The sequence below is a fragment of the Salmo salar genome, chromosome 26, assembly GCF_965601325.2.
Source record: "Salmo salar chromosome 26, fSalSal1, whole genome shotgun sequence".
NCBI classification, from domain to species: domain Eukaryota; kingdom Metazoa; phylum Chordata; class Actinopteri; order Salmoniformes; family Salmonidae; genus Salmo; species Salmo salar.
This window is the reverse complement of record NC_138316.1, coordinates 16,015,317-16,038,174: the sequence shown is the minus strand read 5'-3', so window position 1 is coordinate 16,038,174 and position 22,858 is coordinate 16,015,317. Positions and strand designations below refer to the sequence as shown.

Below are 22,858 nucleotides of genomic sequence, written 5' to 3'. Positions count from 1 at the left end.
GTTAGCTAGCTAACCTCTGGGATACAGCTTTTATTTTCATTGTTATTATTTATTTATTTTTCCCTGTAAAGCACATTGTGTTGCCTTCCATGTCTGAAATCTGATGTATAAATAAAGATTAATTTGATGATAAATAATCTGTATGATAATAATCTGAAGAAAATGCCTTCACACCCATGACACTGGCTCTGAAGGACAAGCACAGGACAGTAATAATACTGTTATGTATTCCACATAATATCACCTGTCGCAATAAGTTTGGACTGCAGACAGAGACAGTTTACCTCCGGGACATTGTTGTTCTCCAGCGGCACGTTGAGGTCAGAACGCTGCTGTTTCCTGGGCTGCTCTGCACCGTTGGTCATCTGTGGAGGTTAAACCAGGGGTTAAACAGGGACCAGCGGGCAACAGAGAGTTAATAACACATTTCCAAGCAGACAGTGGAAATGAAGAAAAAAAAAGGACCGATCCCTGAGGGAGCTACAGCTAACATACATTAGTAATACAGTCCCATACATTTCTCTATGGGTCGGAGAAAAGAGAGTAGTTGTAATGGGGGAAAAGAATAAGGTCATGCTATTACCAGACATGAACTGAGTTCAGTAACACGTGTTTCTGTAAATTACACACACACACACACACACACACACACACACACACACACACACACACACACACACACACACACACACACACACACACACACACACACACACACACACACACACACACACACACACACAACATGTTGTCTTGCGTACCGCTATAGTCATGGCAGTTCACATTTACTTAGCAAAGCATGACACTGATGAAATTAAAGATGATGAAATTGCTCTCATTTCATATTTACATAACTCAACAATCCTTCTTTTTGCAGTGACGGCACAGCGCAAAGTCCTGATTAGTATTCAACATCTACACAACAGCTTGAGCACACAGTAATGAATTAAAAATCAGATCCATTTGTGTGACAGGATAAAACACATCTCTGCCCTGAGGAAGTATCAAGCCTGAATCTGATGTTTTCAAACACTTCTGTGAGCCTTAATCACAGTACCTGAACGCTGAAAGCATTTAGCAAAGCATTTACAACTGCTGCGTAAAACCACAAACGGTCACCGAATTTAACCTGGGCAGTAGATTTTCTTTATTTGTTGTCGTCAGTGACTGTTCTGCACAATATGTGCTTGCTTCCAATATAATCCAGTTATGTGGCCTGTCCCATTTCTCTCCATCAACACAGTAAAGAGAACACACACAACCACACACACATAACACACATGCACACCACTGTGGAGCAGGTGTGTATCAGCATGCTGCCATCCCATACTGCAGGGCACACACACAGGCTCTCCCCACACCTCACCATCTGGCTGGGCTGGGGGCGAGCATGGTAGAACACAGAGAGGGGCTGGGTGGAGGACAGGAAGAGGCGTCTGTGTGGAATACAAGAACCGGCTGGATCTGAATGAGGGCAGTGGGCGTGGGAGATAGAGAGGGGAGCTCAAGGTGTCTGGCTGTGACTGGGGGACGGGTCTCACTAGCTGCACTATAGCTAAAATGCAATAACCTGTCTGTCAACCACCTCACACATAATAAATATCTCCCTATCGCAAATCTTGTTTTAATCCGTTCCAATGGCATCGGTCTGCAGCAGAATCTGAACATAACCTGGCCGTACATCTTCTGTCTCCAGCTGTGTTAAACACGTCGTGACCCCACTCTACGAGGATGCCTCGGAGGGAGTGGGACATGCATTTCCATTTCACCACACACTGTACAAGGTTACACACTTGTGCATGTATGAAACAGGACAAATATAAGCAGCCCCACGATTTGACCTTTAATGCATAACGTTAGTCTACACAGATCTCTCCCTGACGGCATTGGACCATCCCCCACTCGGGTAAAGTGTAAAGGAGGACCATGGTTTAAGAGTTGGTTATAGACCTTCTAAAACTAATACTTTGGTAAATGCCACAAAATCTAGACGATTAAAAACCAAAGTCAAGTTTATCCAGGAGATTAGTGTTAGAGGAATCTGAAAGTCTGAAAATCAGTTTGACCACTCGGTCCTTGATCTCCCTGTAAATTTTAGACGAGACATTAACGTTGGATTTCTATTCTGACAACCTTCTCAACACATCACCTAAACCGTACGTCTGACTTGTCATTCACATCATTTCAATAGAGGAGATTCAATGAGTGTGTATAGAAAATACCCAACAAAATGGCCTCTCACTCTCACCTGTTCTTGAGCCCACTGCTGTCGCTCCTCCGGGGTGCGGGAATGAACCTTGAAGCCCCTCTGGAGCTCAGGGTTGTTGTGCCGTGTGGAGGGAAGGTTGAGGGACTTGGGTCTGCTGTCGTGGCGGTGTGGGGTTGGGGTGTAGGGGGCAGGCTCAGGATTGGCGTGGGCCTCAGGAGCGTGGTAGTCATTGGGTACACTGTCTTGCACCAGCTCGTCAGGGCTCTGGTCAGTGCCACCGCTGCTCAGACTACCCATGCTCATACTCATCTTGATCTCTGCCACTATCTGGTCAATGTCCTCCTCCGCCTCCTCCCCTGTCTCCCCCTCCACTACCACCTTACGGCCACGGTATGGAGACCGCGGTACGTGAACCACGGAGTTCCCATTGTCCTCCTCTGGGCCATAGTAGTCCCCAGTGTAGGCAACCCCAGCTCTCACCTCCTCCTCTTCCTCCTCCTCTGTGGGTGGGGGGGACTCGTGCAGGACGGCGGCGGGGTGTGGGTGGTGGTCCAGGACGTCGTAGATCTGTTCATCTGGGTCCTGCTCCACCACCTCACAGCGCACCTCCCCCACCTCCACCCCCCCTTCTCCCTCCACCCACTCCTCCACCGCTTCCTGGCACTCGTCTGTGTCGCCCGGGGGCTCAGCCCGGACGTGCTGCACGGTGCTGGCGGTGTAGTCAGCCTCGGCCTCGTTGCAGTCCATGCTGCCCTCCAGGTAGCTGTCATCCTCAGGGCAGTAGCGGATGTAGTAGGTGATGCCCTCGTCCTCCTCCGGCAGACCTTCATCATAGTCCTCCTCCTCTGAGGTGTTGTTCACATAGTCAGAGCTGGAGTCTCCGTCCAGGCTGTCAGCGTGGTCGTGACGGTGGCCGTGGCAGCCTGCATGGTCGTGGTCATTGATGTGACTGTGCACGTGGCCGTGGTCGTGACAGTCTACATCGTCGTGACTGTGACCGTGACAGTCTGCATGGTCGCGGTCGTGGCCATGGCACTCTGCATGGTCGTCGCTGTGACTGTGGTCATCATGGCCGTGGCAGTCTGGGTGATCGTGGTCATGGCTGTGTTCATGCTCGTGTTCCGGCTCCGGTGTAGTAGGTGTGTCCGGCCGGCTGTCCGTCAGCTCTGGCTCCAGGCCCTGCTGGCGGCAGTAGTGGACCTCCTCCTCCTCCCCTGGCCCCTCCTCATGCTCCTGGCTGTGCTGCTCTGGGGGGTAGGCGGCGGGGCAGGGGGGCCGTACGGGGGGCTCCACCATGCTGCAGCTGGAGCCGCTGGTCCCTGGCCTCTTCCTGTGAGCCATCGCAGGCGCTGGCTGCTTACAAGCCATGCATCTCAATGGTCCTCAGTCCTACAGAACGCAGAAAGACAGAACCGCACCATTAGAGCTATAGTGCTACAGTACAATCATCACAAACAACATTTCAATGAAATACAGTGCAGGACGGCTACAAAGATGAAAAGTTTTCTAAGTGTTATGCCCCCCAGTGAGTGAGCCTAATAGACACAGTGAGAGAGTTAACCACTCTGTTGTCCGACTGTGAAAACCTGTTAGGGCCAATTACAGATGCACTATGACTGACAGGAAGGAAGGAAAGGCACGGTGGATGTTTAGCTTTTCATCATCACATTCAAAACAAAAAGACGTAGTGAGGGAACCAATAAAGGCTTTTGAACAACTGCTCTACCCAAAATTACAAGCAACTCATTTCAGTATTACCGCAAAAATGGAAAAGGCAAGTGGAAGGGGGAGAAAGTAAGGAAGTTGTCTGTCGGCACTGCATTAAAGACCAAATTTGGTTAAAAGAAAAGTGTTAGGAATAAAAAAATAAAGTATACCTGGTTTATTTAAGGACCAAAAATTGACAGCTGTGTCATATAGATTGCAAAATAGTTAGGAAGTGATTTTTTATGTTCCAATTCCATGGCACATGGATCTTGAACTGATCCACAAAACGACGCCGGATTCAAAACGTAGATGTTTTTCCATTTAAATGATTATACAAAATTCTTGCAATCAATAGAATGTTATATAAATGGGGAATACAACCAAGATAGTATATTTTTACAATAGTTATGTCCGTAAAATGTATATAGTATTTATAAGCTGGAAGTAGAAACCTAAGTGTTGCTGTCCATTAGTTTACTCCGATTAGGGGAGGGGTGGTAGCCTTAGGGGAAAATAATAAAGTAAAATATTATATATTTTTAAATATATATATATATATGTATTTACTAAAAATATATATAGTATATGGGGGATTGGAAAGGATGCAGACAATTACATTGATGGAAGGCACAATCTATCTACAATATTAAAGCTGATCGACCCCTTACATTTAAAAAAAAAAGTAATAAAATAAAATAAATAAAAGGCTTTTAACCACATACACACCCCAGCATATTACAACTAGCATCGTAGAAGCATTGATCTCAGTATGGAAACAGTTCCAAACCATCATGTGCACCTCACTGTGGTAAAGATCAGGAGAACTAGTCTGACAAAACAAAGAGTCAGTGCTCTGTGCATACCTCTAAGTTAGGTCTAACTCATCCTAACATAGCATCAATGCCTTTACAAATGGCTGATACACATCGATTCCCCTGCTGAACACAAAAGCCTCTCTCTCTTTCTCTCAACCAGCGACTGGACACAGGATCTCTTCACCACTGAAAGACCTGATCAATTACTGCTATTGGAGGCAGACAGGTTCTCGAGTAGCTTACCCACACCCACATTTAAGTGCTTACTTGGCACTACTGCATTAGCCTTGGCACAATACAGAACTCTGCTCAATACAGCGCTTTGCATTGAGTTGTGTTTGGCCTGCGGACAAACGTCTGAGGCAAGAGAATGAAACAAAGAGGGAGCCTGCCTTTACCTTAAGCTAATTGGACTTTGACAGTCATACAATCGATACTCAAAATGGAGGTCATCTCTACACAGAGACCTGTGAATATTCACTCCTAGAACGGGAGAGATTGGCGAGATGTTCAGTCTCCCAGAGTATCTGGACTGGTATTGATCTGTACACACCAGGGTGGAGAAAGGCTCGCCTGGGAGATTGGGATCATTCTCCTAATTCAGATCGCTCGAATCATTGTTAGGGTGCGGCCACGAGGCGAGCAGGGAGCGATTACGTTGGGGTATTTCTGGTGCTTCTACACGCATGGCCCTAAACAAATTCAACAATCTCATTAAAAAGCTATCAAACAGCGAAGGGATGGTATAAATCACGTGAGAAGCCATTAATAGAGGACGCACACACACAAGGCTGTGAAGATGAGCACAAAAACATTAGATTAAAATACTGCGATTTAAAGAGAGAGTGAGGGAACACTGACCTGGTGTCCCACTTTCTCTCCTCCTCTCCTCTATGTTCCTTCCACCTGTCTCATCTCCACCAGTTGCCACTAACAACTGGCTGCTCTCTGAGGGGCTTTTGATGTTCCTTTCCCCTCTTCTCTCTCTCTCTCTCCCTCTGCCCATATTGACGTTTTGCCATCAGAGGTGATTGCAACGGCTAATTACCCCCACTCCAGCATCCACAGGGAGGCAGAGGTCCCGTCCCCACCTCCCTGTCCGCCAGGAGGCTGTGTCTGGGAGTGGACGAGGTGTAGCTCCAAAAGCACACATTCACAGTCACAACCCACATTACGGCCACCCATTCAGGTGACTGACTCGGAGTAATACTGCTGATGCTGTTGCTAGACAAAGAGGCTGTTCACTGGAAAGTCTATGGGGAGAGCAAGTTCAAACACATGTACAGAACACATGATTCCCCATTCAACCCAGCTTTCTATCGTCATAGTGGGTACAATAGGAAATGTGATAGTTGACACATGCTGTAGATTTCTGACTGGCAGAGACTCATAAAGAGCAACAATAATAAGGCATGGAACTATATGTCCTACCTCTGTCTCTGGTCCTGAGCAGTAGTAGTGTTGAAGAAGGCCAGGCGTGTAGTGATACAGGCGTATTGCCCTGGCTTACCCCATCCCCCACCAGCTGCTCTCCTCTACGCTCCTCCCTCCCTGCTCCTCCCCTGCTCCCCCTATTATTTCCAGCATCCTCAGGCAGCCAGCCCAGCCCTGCCTTGACACTCCCAATGGGCAATTATTGATAGCTAAGAGTAACTGCCTCCTATGTCTACCAATGACCTTTCACCTCCTCTTTGTTTGGTTCTGAATAAATCCACCACATGACCCCTGGATAAATCTGTTGACTGAGTGTTTCTACCAAGAGTGTGTATGTTTTACCTCTCCTTCAATGTATTCTGTCTGCCTGGATCTATTTTGTATGTGCAGAGTGTCTGTGTGTCTACCTGTCTATCAATAGAATTTCTGAGGTGTGAATCATTCAATCCTCCCAGTCCCCAAATAGCTTTCCCAAATTCTGCTTTGTTTGGGCTGAGCCGTATGAATTACAGACTTGACAGCTTTTATTGAATTTGAATACATTACCATGTGAATGACGACCTATCACAACAAATACATAAGAAATCTGTCCTACCTGTTCAGGGCAATTTGTATTCTGTCCCCTGGTATACCCCTAATTCAAAATGAAATATAACGCAGAACGATCTACATACCGTTCAACCTTTTTCCCATAGACTACTCCTCTCACAAAGATATCATCCCCTGAACGACACAGAACCATGTCAATGTGAATCCTGACACCAGCCAGTGCCACATGGCCTATTGTGTCCAACTCCCAAGTCTCCCTCATCTGATTGCTGTAAAACACGTGACAGGCCTGACGACTAAACCCTGGTACAAATCACAGTTGGTCCTTTTTGAACAAGCAGCCTTAATTAGAATAGTGACTATGAGCGTCACAGTGAGGAAATTACTGGAAAGCTCATAAAAACAGCACGACGGTACAATATGTGTTTTTTCCCTTGTGCTTCCTATAATTAGGACATTCTAATATGTATGTCAAGAGAGGAATATCAAAGTGGTTTCTCTATGGCTGTTCCCACGTGATATAGCAGCTTATGCAGTATCTTTGTGTAACACACCTAATGTCCATGCACTTGCTTTTCTTAATATGACTTACTGTATTCTACCTGTGAAGGAGGTTAATCTGCTTCTTTCACAGCAGCCCAACCATTCTAACACTTAACTTGACAACAAGGAAACAATAATGTTTATATTCTACTGGATTTATTTAAATGAGCCTATAGCTTGCTGGAAGTACAGTACGGACAAAATGAAAGCAAGACTGGTGTTAACAGAAACAGTGGCATAGGCAGCGCCTATATCGTATTGCACACAACAACAGTGAAATGGATCCCAACTAATTGGCCCTAATCATGCTAGTAATTGCACTTCAGTGCTTATTTGATTAGATATGTAAAACGCCTCCTTTGTAAACCCCAATAGAATGACTTAATCACTTCCTTTCCAAACAAGCTGCAGTGTGTTTTCTCTGTCCTTTCAGCTTCCATCGCTGCAACGTGCTGAACATGGCAGCTCTCTGTCCTTTCAGCTTCCATCGCTGCAACGTGCTGAACATGGCAGCTCTCTGTCCTTTCAGCTTCCATCGCTGCAACGTGCTGAACATGGCAGCTCTCTGTCCTTTCAACTGGCACTGCATCTTGCTCACATTGCAAGAGAGAAACCTATCAGATTATTGATCAACACCCACCGTAGAAAACTACACTCCACACATGACAGGATCATGGTCAAAGATCAGTCTCACACACCACTGTTCTGTACAAGGTAAAGTATGACCAACAGATACCCAAAAGAAATGGAAGTGTCTATAGACGGGTTAGCTGACAAGTCACGAAAACAATGCGCACCCTTCAATGGGGCAGAAGGCAGTGTGTTGTTGTGATTCTGGATGGCCAGATAGCTAGCAACGATGACAAGAAGCTGCCATGTGGTGAATCGGAGGTGTCTCGTTTCAGCTAGTTTTATCTTGTTCTTGATACCCATCCGTCTTGTTTTGAGGTGTTTTTACTAATGTCACGTCTATGCTAATATGGCAACAACAAAAAAAATCCCTAGCTAGCTAACCAACAACCGTTAGAAAGTATTTGAGAGACAACAAGTGCTCATTGTGCAAATGTACTTATGTTTTCAATAAATATTGGAGACAAAATATAGTTTACATGGTGTCAATAATGTAAGCCAACCCCATCTGCTTTGCCCCATAGTTACACACAACTAAACAAGCAAACTGTCTATATGATGGAGACTAACGGGGGTCTTTTACAGGAGTCAACCATAGTAGTACAGCACCCCTAGTCTGTATAGAAGCCAGTGTGAGCAGAACACAGTTAACTATCTATTAACCCATCTCTCTATGGTGCCCTGCAGAGACACATTGTTGTCATTCCCAGCTGTGTCCGTGCCTCCCCCCCACCGCTTTCTCCTACTGCACAAAGAAACAGAGGTGTTAAGGTTTTATATTAGGTGTATTACTGGGGAGGTTCAAAGCGGTTCAAGTAGAAGGCGTTTTGCACCTACAAAAGGATGTTACATACTGAATGATTTGAGCAGAATAACAGATGAAAATCAATCGCAAAATGGATCAACAATCGGGGAATTGCTCCTGAGGGTCTTAAATGAGTAGGTGCATCATTACTCATTTCTACCACCGATTCCTACTGTTAGGTTAACAGGAGATGTGTCCTTCAATATTTACAGTATTATGAAAAACAGAACGTTTGGTGTGCCTTGTTAAAAGCTGCCCTGTTCCTAGGCACATGCAGACATTTCTTTAGATGCCCAACACAGGGCCTCCTGCACATCACATCAGATTGCAGTGCTATGATGCATGATTTCAATTTAACAGGCAGAGACGTAATACAATTTGCTGAGGATTTACTGCACCTCCATGTCTGTGTCCATAGGACCACTTTAAGCCGTACACTCCACAGAGCTGGGCTTTACAGAGAGTTGCCAGAAAAAAAGCCATTGCTTAAAGAAAAAAAAAGCAAACACGTTTGGTGTTCGCCAGAAGGCATGTGGGAGACTCCCCAAACATATGGAAGAAGGTACTCTGGTTATATGAGACTAAAATTGAGCTTTTTGGCCATCAAGGAAAATGCTATGTCTGGCACAAACCCAACACTCTCTCATCACCCAGAGAATACCATCCCCAAAATGAAGCATGATGGTGGCCGCATCATGCTGTGGGGATGTTTTTCCATCGGCAGGGACTGGGAAACTGGTCAGAATTGAAGGAATGATGGATGGTGCTAAATATAGGGAGATTATTGAGGGGAAACCTGTTTCAGTCTTCCAGAGATTTGAGACCCGGAGACGGAGGTTCGCCTTCCAGTAGGACAATGACCCTAAGCATACTGCTAAAGCAACACTCAAATGGTTTAAGGGGAAACATTTAAATGTCTTGGAATGGCCTAGTCAAAGCCCAGACCTCAATCCAATTGAGAATCTGTGGTATAACTTAAAGATTGCTGTACACCAGCAGAACCAATCCAACTTACATTTACATTACATTTAAGTCTCTTATCCAGAGCGACTTACAAATTGGTGCATTCACCTTATGATATCCAGTGGAACAACCACTTTACAATAGTGCATCTAAATCTTTTAAGGGGGGGGGGGGGGTTAGAAGGATTACTTTATCCTATTCTAGGTATTCCTTAAAGATGTGGGGTTTCAGGTGTCTCCGGAAGGTGGTGATTGACTCCGCTGTCCTGGCGTCGTGAGGGAGCTTGTTCCACCATTGGGGTGCCAGAGCAGCGAACAGTTTTGACTGGGCTGAGCGGGAACTGTGCTTCCTCAGAGGTAGGGGGGCCAGCAGGCCAGAGGTGGATGAACGCAGTGCCCTTGTTTGGGTGTAGGGCCTGATCAGAGCCTGAAGGTACGGAGGTGCCGTTCCCTTCACAGCTCCGTAGGCAATCACCATCAACTTGAAGGAGCTGGAGCAGTTTTTCCTTGAAGAATGTGCAAAAATCCCAGTGGCTAGATGTGCCAAGCTTATAGAGAGATTTGCAGCTGTAATTGCTGCAAAAGGTGGTACAAACCCACAAAAAAAATCTATTTTAATTCCAGGTTGTAAGGTAACAAAATAGGAAAAATGCCAAGGGGGGTGAATACTTTCGCACGCCACTGTATACAGTACCAGTCAAAAGCTGTCATCAAGCGTGTGTGTGTGTGTGGTTACTTTGAAGAATCTAAAATATATTTTGATTTGTTTAACACGATTTTGATTTGATTCCATATGTGTAGTTTTGATGTCTTCACTTTTTTTTAATTTTACCTTTATTTAACTAGGCAAGTCAGTTAAGAACAAATTCTTATTTACAATGACGGCCTAGGAACAGTGGGTTAACTGCCTTGTTCAGGGGCAGAACGACAGATTTTTACCTTTCGGTTACTGGCCCAACACTCTAACCACTAGGCTACCTGCCACCCCAGTGTACAATTTAGAAAACAGTACAAATAAAGAAAAACCCTTGAATGAGTAGGTGTCCAAAATTTGACTGGTACTGTATATGTTTGGGTAAGAGATATGAATAAAACAATAGGTGCCACACAGCACCTGATTGGGTGAAAACTCCTTGGAGGCCAATTCTCCCCAGACAGCATCTATAGACAGATATCTGATACAAACTGTATGTTCCCTGCACCATCATTACACTTAGCATCCATGGTTACTGTTTTACTTCTTTACTATGAACATTGTTCATATGGTTTTCCTTGAAATATTTTCACTCCAGGTGAAATCTTGGATTGACTGATCAATAAACACATGTAGATTTATAGTAGACTATAATTAAGTCAGTGGAATATTCCCATATATACTGTACAGGAAGCAAGGTAGGCGTGTTGAGGGAAGATTCGTCTTCCTCTTCAGCAGCCCTAGTTAGTGTGTGTGCGTTTGTGTATTTGCTAAATTTAGAGCCCTTTGTCTGGCCCTTGAGTTCCAGCCAGGCACACAACTTGCTGCAGGCGATAGAGAGAAAGCTGTCATTAGTGTGAACCAGCTGAGGTCCCAGTGCAGAGGTGAACCTACATGATGACTGCAGCAGCCTCAGGGCATGGTGATGGTACAAATTGAGACACACTAATTTCACCCTGCCACTGGCCCATCAAGGTTAAAGCATAGCACACTGAGATTCAGTCATAACCTAATTATAATACATGAACCCATACAGTCATCATCAGTCCCTGCACCACCATTCCACTGTGAACCTCTTCTCCCTGATACAGTATAAGCTACCAGTAACCACACGACTAGAATAGAATGGACACGGTCCTGAAAGTGAATGTAGGACACAAATAAGCCAATCAAGTGGTAATGAGCAGAGAACTGAACAAGGGAGAGCGTGATAAGCAGGGGGGGGTGTTGGTCCCCGTGAGATGATCCCTCTCCTGCAGAGCCCGGTTCGCTCAGCACTCAGACTCCGTGCCGCATCGCAATAAAGTGATTTGAGAGAGACTCAGCTGGGGAAGAGCACTCACTGGCTTCCTCATATGAAGAGACTTACTGAAAGTACATCTGTGGATGAGCTACAGCTTCAAAATAGTCTGTGACGCCTTCCTTGTTTGGCTGACAAATGCCTCAATATACCTCTTCTCCGTCGCTCACGAGCTTGGGGACTGGGACCGGGTCCCTCCCGATTCCTGTGCCTTAGGGCAGAGGAGACGGAAGCCAGGCAGGGAGGGAGGCAGGCATTCAGTAAGGCAGGGACCACCACATCCCTCTGTGTGAGGAGCAGAGGGCTGAGGAATACTAATGGCTGTGCCTTAAGCCCCCTAAGTGCTGCCCATTGTTTATTCCAGAAAACCAAAACAACAGGCTTAAACAATGGTGGAATAGAACAGAGCAGAGCCCACAGTGCTTTTCCAGGGTCAGGAGAAGAGGATGCTTTCCAATGCTAGCTACAGTAACACTCTAGCATATCTTTGGCTGATAAGTATTGCAATATGGATTTGACCACTGGAACAAATAAATTGTCCCCCTATATTTACATCATCACTAATAAGCTCATTATCATTTAAGATGTATGCCATGGAGATGGGATGGCAAACATCATCATGGTATTTAACTGGAACAAATCAAGTCTGCCAAATCGGTATTTCTAGATGCTATTGGTCCTCTAAATGTAAGGCAGAGAGGAGAGTAGAGAGCAGTATTAGTGGGCCTGTACCCCTTCTTCTGATGCCTTACAACACATTTTAATGACTTGCTTTATCAAGCATGCCAGAGTCATTAAAGACTAAATTAAAGTCATGAAATGTAGTCAGCTGGGAAAATGAGACTTTAAAAGGAGAAATTCACGGAGAAGCTCCTCTGGAGTAAGTGCATTTGTCTGAGGCCAATAGTCCACACAGCATGCACACTGGGTGGGCTAAGTATCTGGGCTAGCTGTGTGCTAGCTGTGTGTTTGTAATGCTCAGGTCTGCTTAATATACGCTTCACATTTCACTCCCATCTCCAAGTCTTAAACAGGCTGGTTTTCTTTATCAGTATCACTCACAACAGATAGCTTTAGGTCTGATGCATTTAAATGCCTTCTTGAAAGGAAGTAATGAACTTTTCATGGGCAGAGTGAAAAAGGCCTCTGAGTTCTCACAGAGAGAACAAAGTGCAGTGGAAGGAATATTTTCCTTTAAAAGATGAAGTCCTGGCTACCTTCTGCTTGCCACTTCCAGAGTAAAATTGTACTTTGTATTAAAGTCTGCTTTGGTAAAGGGCACTCAACACAGTCTACACTTCAGAGAAATAAGACCATAATGTTTTTTCACAAACAGACTGTTTCCTCTCAAAAGTTATCTTTTTGTTCTCTCTACACCACACCACACATCCCAAACTTCTTGAGGTTCTGACAATCTGTCCAATCTAAGTGCTAAGGTTGTGACACTACTAGTATGGCGATACTACGATAGCGGATTTTCCATGACAAAAAGTATAACACAAAGCAGACTAAACTCTTTGGCCCTTTAAAAACCTACAGTATGTAACATACTGAGTATTATAGCTTGGAAAATACATGTGATTCTGGGTGACAACATAAGGCTGCTTGTTTCCAACATTAGGACTGAGTATCACGATACTGTTATGGTGACAACCCTACTAAGTGTTGTGAACCTGACACTAAATCAAACAGAGTTTGGGCTTTGTGTCGGTGCTCAAAGTGGGAAATTGAACTCTTATTCTCTCCCTTCCGACAGCTTTACGATATGCACAAGCCCTTCGCTACTTCCTAATGAATGAGCCTCCAGTCTGACTTCATGGTCTTCTACCAACTCACCATGGTCATTATTATTCTGTCACCGTCCTGGATTACAGCCACGGTAAAGTCACCTCCTTGGTGCCAGTAACTATAGCTGGATTAATGAATCACTTCTCTATCTATCTGGGAAAGGATGTGTCGTTATATTACACTACCATAACAATTTGTGGTTCAATTTAGGTTTTACACCACTAGTGATGTATTGTTATCACATAGTTATAAGAAAGCCTTTGCGTCTGTGCTGAGCGAGAAAAGGGAAGTTCTCTCCCCAGCCTCCCACATACTGCAGGGAGAGAGAGAGAGAGAGACAGAGGAGAGAGAGAGAAATGGAGAAAGAGAGAGGAGAGGCCCTAACACAAGCACCCAGCCCAACCCTCCCGTCTTTCTGCCCACCCCTCCGTCCTCCTGGCACTGCCGCCAGGATCCTGACACGCCTACTCAGTCACCACGGCAACTCTTTGTTTTCATGGGTCAGGTCACCCGAGATAGACCCCAGCCACACCACAAAGCCCTCGTGCTTTACCCTCAGTCTAGATCTGCAGCCTCAAACGCGTCGCTCCTTCATTGACGTGCTAGACACTTCACTGATTAATTGTATTTGTATTCAAAAGCCTTTTTTCCAACCTTAACACCAACATGGTTGACAGAGTGGCCAACTCGTTACTGGGAGCCTGAAGGGAGAATGAAAAGGTTGAATTAACCTTTCAGAGGAAAGTAGGTTTGAGTATAATGGTTTTAATTAATTCCCTGAAGGACACAACTAACAAACTGAAGCGTCTTGGCTAAGACCCACATCTTGCTGCCAGATACACAGTTGAGGTAGGTCTTCAGCGCTTTTTCCCTCCAGTGCTTGACAGCCGACCGTTGGCGTTGCAGCACCTGCTAATCTCCCGGATGGACAGCGAGCCAACCAGTATCATGAATACCTTTCGATGTTTGCAGAGCAAAATTAGACGGAAAGGACCCAGAGGGTACAGATGAGGAGGCTGGCCAAAGATAAGAGCTGAAACTAACATAATAATTGTAATAATAATAATAATAATAATAATAATAATAATAATAACAATATAGCCCATCTACATTCTGCTGCTCCTATAGCATTGAAGGTACGTTGAGGTCATTTTGTGACCGTAAAGCCCTCTGCTCCTCTGAAGAGGGTGTGTCTTTCTGTTATCTATCGGTACAGAACTCCGGCGCTCTTTAAAGTCTGCCTGACGACAGCTCCGCTCCACGGTGCTGAACACAGAGCGTAATGGCCCCTGAGGGAGAGGTACTGGGGACCATCTAACACAGAAGGTTTGATCGGTGCCTGCTACTGCCAGCTGGATCCCCTCCATGCAGATGAGCCAGAGGGAACAGAGGAGAATACCCTGAGGGGTTATGGCTGTTATGAACAGGGTTATTAGCACACATGCTATTGGTTTATTGCGCTCATCATCGTTACAGAGAGAGGAAGTGCCGTTGTAAAAGCTGAGGTCCATCATCATCTCAGCAATACGGAAACACACACCTGTTGTCCTGTAACACACACACACACACACACACCACACACACACACACACACACACACACACACACACACACACACACACACACACACACACACACACACACACACACACACACACACACACACACACACACACACACGGCCCTGGGATGGCTGGGGAGAGAAGTGAGTATGGCTTAGACACACACACTAACCCACAGTGAACAGCAGCCTGCTGAGAGCCTGGCACACTGTCACCCGGCCCCCCGACACCACTGACCACTGGGCAACAATAACACTCAGAGCCCTGGGCAGGACCCCCCACTACCCACAGCCCACCACCACCACCCCCTCTCAGGCTGCTGACACTGGGCACAATGTATGCTACAGATGGCCTCAAAACGACTCAAGACAAAAGGAGTAAAAAAATTGACAGCGGCCTTGAGAGGACTGTCAAGAAAATTAATGTGTGTGTTTCTGAATAAGCACTTGGGAGCAGGATCAGAGAGTGAAAGGAAAACCACAGTGGCAGCTACCAGATAATTCCTCTGTCTCCAGCTATGTTTTGATCTCCGCTTCTCTCGCTCTTTTTTACTCAGCATGTCTCACTCTCGCTATTCTCCATTTTAAAGCTTTTTGTTGGTTACTCCATCTTTGTCACTTGCATCACGCACGCACGCACACACACACACAGACACACACAAAGAGCTGTCACTGCAGTCGCATGTTTAAATCTGGTCTTTCCTGTCAGCCATCTGGGGTTTGAGCCGCTGCACTGAGTAGGTCGTAACATGCTGGAGTTTTAGAAGGAAAAGCAAAAGAGGCTTGGTCAAACAATATATAAACAGTTCTGCTTTGATGTTTGCTTAGCTTTTTAAAATGTTTTTTTGGGGGGGGAAATTAAAATGTGTAGTTGGGACTCAGAAAGGATAACCTCAGTTTAATCATATTTGATGGAGGATTAGGCCAGTGTTTGGGAGTGCTTCCAAATCTTGGGATAAAGAAGAAAAAAATGAAATTGCAGTATATTACGACTAAAACTGAAATCATGTCCAGTTCCTACATAGTCTACAGTACAGTTTTGGAATGAATCACTAATACACGTAATGTACTCAGTTGAATGGTGCAGTATTAATTAATTACTATAGGCACGGTCTATCATGGACCAAACACACCAACACAGTCATGAAGAGGGCACGATAAAACCTATTTCCCCTCAGAAGACTGAAAAGATTTGCATGGGTCCCCAGATCCTCAAAAAGTTCTTCAGCTGCACCATCGAGAGTATCCTGACCGGTTGCATCACCGCCTGGTATGGCAACCGCTCGGCATCCAACCGTAAGGCGCTACAGAGGGTTATGTGTACGGCCCAATACATCACTGGGGCCAAGCTTCCTGCCATCCATGACCTCTATACTTGTCGGTGTCAGAGGAAGGCCCCAAAAATTATCAGTCACCCCAGTCATAGACTGTTCTCTCTGCTACCGCATGGAAAGTGGTACCGGAATGCCAAGTCCAGGTCCATAAGGCTCCTTAACAGCTTCTACCCCCAAGCCATTAGACTGCTGAACAAATAATCAAAAATGGCCACCCAGACAATTTACATTGACCCCCCCCCCCCTTTTTTTCACACTACTGCTACTCGCTGTTTAGTATCTACGCATAGTCACTTTAACTCTACCTACAGTACATGTACATATTACCTCAATTACCTCGACTAGCCTGTACCCCCCGCACGTTGACTCTGTACCGGTATTCCCTTTTATATAGCCTCGTTATTGTTATTATATTGTGTAACTTTTTTTACTTGAGTTTATTTTGTAAATATTTTCTTAACTCTCATTTTCTTAAAACTGCATTGTTGGTTAAAAGGCTTGTAAGCAAGCATTTCACAGTAAGCCTACACCTGTTGTATTCGGCGCATATGACAACATATGATAACTCTTCATTTCAGACTTGAAGTTAGAGGACTCATTAAAAGTTAAAGACTGAATAATTGGTTTTGCCCTGAAATTAATTCTATGGGGAAGCGCCACTCAGATGTGACGTGGAGAGGATCAGTGTCTGCACCACATACTCTCATGATTGGTGTCCTCCAGGGCTCAGTTATAGGCCCTCTCCTCTTCTCTTTATGCACCAAGTTACTTGGCTCCATCATATCCTCACATGGTCTCTCCTATCATTGCTATGCGGATGACATTCACCTACTTTTCTTCTTCCCGCCTTCTGACACCCAGGTGGCGACATGCATCTCTACGTGCCTGGCAGATATCTCAGCTTGGATGTGGGCCCACCTTCCTCTCCGCAAACATCAAAGCAGTGACTCGCTCCTACAGGTGCATGCTCTACAACATCCTTATCCAGAACGCTGAAACCCGCCTGGTGTTTAACCGTCCCAAGTTCTCCCATGTCACCCCACTCCTCCACACACTCCACTGGCTTCCAGTTGAAACTCGCATCCACTACAAGACCATGGTACTTGCCTACGGAGCAGCAAGAGGAACTGCCCCTCCATACCTTCAGGCTATGCTCAAACCCTACACCCCAGCCTGAGCAGTCCATTTTGCCAACTCTGGTCTCTTGACCCTGCCACCCTTACGGGAAGGCAGCTCCCCCTCAGCCCAGTCCAAGTTATTCTCTGTCCTGGCACCCTAATGGTAGAACCAGCTTCCCCCTGAAAACATCTTCCGAAAACATCCGAAACCCTTTCCTCTTCAAAGAGTATCTTAAACAATCCCATAGCACCCCATCTCCCACCCTGTAAAAATGTTTTCCCATTTCTAAATGTCAGAGAAAAGCTGACAGCCTCACCAGACCTTGTGCCGTTGCCTATAGGCTTACGTTTCTCCAAGGTCGGGGATATCTAAGACTACCTCTGAGTCACCATAGCCACAGCCAGCTGGCGATGGGGGGGAAATCGATACAGTTACATATCTGGATATTATTTTGGACGATATATGGTATCGTATCGTTTTAACAATATCTCAATATTATTTTTGCGCTAGTTTGCTGTATCTGCCCCAGAACTCCTGTCCTCTCAGCTCTAATACACCATACAGTTTCAGCTAGATGAGAGCGTTTCTTACTGTGTACCAACTCGTTCACATTTGCTTAGGAAAGTGAGATAGTATCGCTGGTTGCGATCATATTGATACTATGGGAAGTCGTAGGCTATACTGTATCTATAACAGGTCGCATCACAATCCTCGTTACCATTCTAATCATCATCCCCTGGTGATCAGTGCCATTTCACACATTTCCTCCACCATGGCATGGTCCATGCTTTAGCCTATTAGAGGCAAGGATGGTCATAAATCATACTAGGGAAGCCAATGGAATAGACTCTTGAGAGCACTGAAGGATGTACTGAGAGGAGGAGGAGGAGGTGTGAGACAGAGAGGAGAGAGACAGTAGCACTCATCTGGAGAATACATAGTTCGACACAAATAATTAAAACAGCAGTTAACACTCTGATTTGTTGCCAATTAGCGAACGCTATTCAAAAAAATTGCATTACACAGGTTTGAAACACCATTAGCTAGGTGATTTATAGTACAGGTGTAGGATCTTAATTTGATCACCCTGTTGCAGGAGAAATTCCCTTCAAGTCCTCTGAAGTTTGTAATTTCCACTTTGACATTTTAGACTTGATTTTCCCTTACGAAACAATGTCTATTAATTAGTATCCACCTAACAATTCACATTTCCTGTCACTGCAAGATTATTTCCTGCTGTAGCAAACTGGCTCAAATGAAGATCCTACATCTGTACAAAGCACATCTCAGTGTACTAGGTATGCATAACCTGGCATGGATTTGCTGTGTGATGTGTGTCGATCGGAATGAATGTTTTATGAATAGTAACACATGTTTGACCTGATGGTATATGGAGGGCCTTGTCACTGTAGTTTCTCCTTTATACTGTACAGAGGTTTGTTTGGAATGAGCAAAGAATCATATGCAGAAGAGAGATGGAATGGAAGAGAAAGAATTGACAGGGGTTGAGGAAAATGTTAATAACAGTCATTGAAAATAGTGATGTTCATTGTATTCAATGACACCTCAATACCCAGCGATATGAGGAGGGGGAGGACAGTAAATGTTCCCTTATCAAACCCACAGTCACAATAGTAATGGCTGTGCCCAGTACTGCAGTTTGGTAGCAGCCATCCACACATGAAATATCTCCTGATTTCAGTCACTAACAGCCTCCACATGGAAAGCCAGGGATTAATTATTCATCAGCCTTCACACACACTCTGAAAAGCATACCTACACACATCTTATAATATCTCACATACACACACACACTGCTCATGAACCCTGACATCTTACACAAAACACCATCTGTGCATTTGATGAGTGAACTGGCCCTTCCAGTTCTCACTACTGGACATTAGAGAGGCCGAGGCTTAACCATTCATCATCCAGGAGAATGGCCCATTATCAACAAGAACAAAATAAAAATGGAGGAAGATCCAGGGATTCTATTATCAGCCCAGCCCATGGTTGTCTGGTTCTTTTTGTGTGTATCAGTGTGAGTGCATGTCTTTATGTGGCTTTGTATTATTGCAAATGTATTCTTCTGTTTCTAGGTGTGGCCCTGTTAGCTGAAGATATCGATCCTGATCGATAAGAGGGACACGTGTAGCACTAGCAGGTTCTGGAGGACCTGTCAGCGCCCCCCTTCAAGCATCCTTCACGCTTTAGTGGGCCCAGGGGACACAGCGTGACACAGAGAGAGGCGGGCTGGGATATTGGAATCTACTTCCCCATCTCTAGAGGAGTGTCGGCGCCACGTTCTCGCTCTCTCTGTGTGCACGGCAACAGCCAGCAACAACCAATTCTAACACTGAGGAAGATAAGAAACAGAATGAATGTAATAAGCATTCTTTAATGTTTCTTCACTGTAGAAGGGGGAGTCATTAGTCACCCAATAACAAACACAAAGCTATGGAAATGAGTTGAGGGAATCTTTTTCAAATTGCAGGGCCTGAAGAAAACAAGGGGAGACAATAAGCATCGCAGAAAATGCTGCTTGACAGCACCGGCAGTCCCAGTACGAATAATGCATGATTCAAAGCTATTTTAAGAAAGGGGTGGTGTTTTAGCAAGCCCTGTGTTATTCTGGGACCTCTCCAATCTCCATCACTCCCTGCAAGCTGTGCTAGTAGGAACAGAACGCCTTACTTTAATGGGAAGTCATTCAACAGAACCCAGATTCCTGAATCAAAGGTGTGCTAATGCATGTCTAGGACAGTCATGCAATGCTTTTTTTTGTTCTGATGTACATGGCAGACTCTGGATGCCTGGTCTAGACACTACATGCTCTCCACCAGGTTGCTAGCAGCAGGGGGCTCTAATGGCTGATCCCAGAGTTGTCAGTGTGCATGAGCATCTGTAGCCAATAGCTAGTGTTTATGACACTGCAATAACTACAACCTACAAACACCGGGGAAGTGCCAATGAAGAAGGGATGAAGACGGCAGGGACCATCAGGAATGAAGACAAGACTGCACAGGACAGGGTGAAAGGAGTAGGTCAAAAGCTGGACTATTCAATAGCTTCCAAACCGAAGACATGGAGACAGATCGCAGACAAAAGAGACTGAGAGACAGATATATCTCAAAGATCTACAGCTCTCCCATCCCCTTTAGGCACACGGCTCAGTATCTGGCTTGTCTCAGTGTTGATGCTGTCACCAGTTTGGAGGGGATTCTGGATGAAAGGTTCCACTTGTTTCTCAGAGAAGCCTGTGTTTCACTCTGCCACCATTGTCTTTAAAATGCATCGTCTTCTCCGAGAGTCACAGCATCTCATCTTGGGATGAAACACAGAATAGATTAAAGAAGAACAAAACAAAGCGAGGGAAGGCGAGGCGCGGTGACGAATGAGGAAGGAAACAGGAGCGACAGCAGCAGTGCTTAAACAGAGGAGATGGTGGCATATTAACATTGCCCAACCATCTCAAGGCATCACATCAGTGACTGCATTTTGGGTCCCCGAGCGCTAAAGATTGTGATGAAAAAACGTGATGAACTACAGAGTCCCTGGTGGGAACGAGTGACGTCCTCGCCCCTCTGGCCAGGCATACTGTACTGTAGCTCTGCTTCTGATCCACTGATGATGCTGGAGGTCTGGATGGATGGATTACTGGGCTCTGATTGCAATCCCCTTATATCACAAAGCTCTGCAGCTCCATTCAGTCTGTCTCTATAAACCCAGCTTCCCTTCTGGGCATGTATGTCATGCCATCACCAAATCTGGTAAAGACCTCATGTTTCATAATAATAGAGGACCTTGACATTACAAGCATTGTAAAAAGGGAGAAAGCACCTTTGCTTGGGTGTTCGTTGGATATTTGCTTAGAAACAGGTAGAAATGATAATGAACGACTGCATTTTTAAGGTGGGGATCTATTTGGTATTCACAACTAGTATAAAGGGGCTACAGCTGAAGGGTTTTATTAGCATATAAACCCTCTATTCAGTTGAGCAAACTTAGACACACTTTAATGTCCACACTAGCAACTGCCCCTGAGCACCACTATTCCTATTAGTGTCTGCAAACTGCAGTCAGGCTATAGAATTGTAACTGCCTCCGCCTCAACAGAAAAACGGGCGTGATTTGCATGGTCTGAAATATTAAATTATCCTTCTGTTTGTTCACGCTTCTCCCAGAGGATCTAATTCATTTAGATACAACGTGTGTCCTCAGTAAGACTAAATTGCCTAAATGAGTATAAGTAAGAGGATATGCAAGACAGCACACACACACACACACACACACAATGGATGAATACACACACACACACACACACACACACACACACACACACACACACACACCAGCCAGCCAGCCAGCCAGCCAGCCAGCCAGCCAGCCAGCCAGCCAGCCAGCCAGCCAGCCAGCTCAAGACATACACATTATGTTATACAAAGTTAAAATAGTCAGCAAGGAAAAATGTTCCTTTGAAAAACTGACAATGAAGAGGGGCGTATTCAACAAGTCTATTTCTCCTTAGAGTAGTCCCAAATAATATTCCTTGGGAAAAGTGGGAGGAATTGATTCCATATTCAACAGCATACATGATGACAGGCCAGGGCACTTCCTTTCCACACTTCACAGTCAATACGATTCCTTGGCATCGAATGCACAGAGGATTAGAAACGTATCATTATAGTGAGTAGCATATCATCAGTTTACACTTATGGCTTTTAAATGATTCAACTAGCTAGATGTTGATGTCAGCCATCTCCTCAGTTATTCAAGCTTTTAATCATGATCTGTAAAGCACTGTTTCAACAGATGATAGACTCCACCAAACACACGAGTGACTCTGCCGCTAAATGCAGTCAGCCCAAAACGTGTTGGAACGTTTATGGAAGCATGGGCCCCATGACACGCGTGCAATTCCCATACACTATCAGTGACATGCAGACGGATGGGGAGTATTTGAGAAGAGATTATAGGCCTACAGGATAAGAAACAGAGAGTGGACAGGCAGGCAGAGTCTTGGGCCCCGTCATAGTGCTATCTGGCTCAGAAACACAGCCTTCTGGAGGGCCACATCACAGCCAGCCATTCTGCTTCCATGGGTACAGCAAGCAACCCACAGCAGCTCCTCTCCTTTTCAGCCAATAGGCTAATCCTCTTTAGCGCTCAATCAATCATGGGCTTTTTGGCTGAAAGCGAGCAGAAATATGGAAATAGGAAGACAGATTTTCACCACCCGAATCATATTGTTCATGTAAATAGGAGAACCTGTCCTGATTATGTTCTGTATGGTCACGTCACACATATCTGAATACACAGTCAATCAAGGAGAGTTTAAAATCACAGAGTAAAAACATTTCAAGTTAAATTAACTTGAGTTATCTTTACCCTTAACAGATTGATATGCT

At 45.1% G+C, this 22,858-nt stretch overlaps 1 protein-coding gene across 5 annotated transcripts in view; it reads right to left on the bottom strand.

Annotated features, from left to right (window-relative positions):
• The window catches only part of apba2b (amyloid beta precursor protein binding family A member 2b), a 69,869-nt gene that overhangs the window by 17,971 nt on the left and 29,040 nt on the right, over positions 1 to 22,858 (bottom strand). For 4 of the 5 annotated variants that reach the window (XM_082969454.1, XM_082969458.1, XM_082969457.1 and 1 more), the window contains 2 exons: positions 2,249 to 3,598; positions 285 to 365 (listed from right to left, as the gene is read on the bottom strand). In XM_082969454.1, coding sequence (XP_082825580.1) covers positions 285 to 365; positions 2,249 to 3,577 — 1,410 coding nt within the window. In that variant the 5' untranslated portion in view covers positions 3,578 to 3,598. Of the gene's footprint in view, positions 1 to 284; positions 366 to 2,248; positions 3,599 to 6,162; positions 6,268 to 22,858 lie in introns of those variants that run through there. The other variant, XM_082969456.1, reaches the window with a different exon arrangement.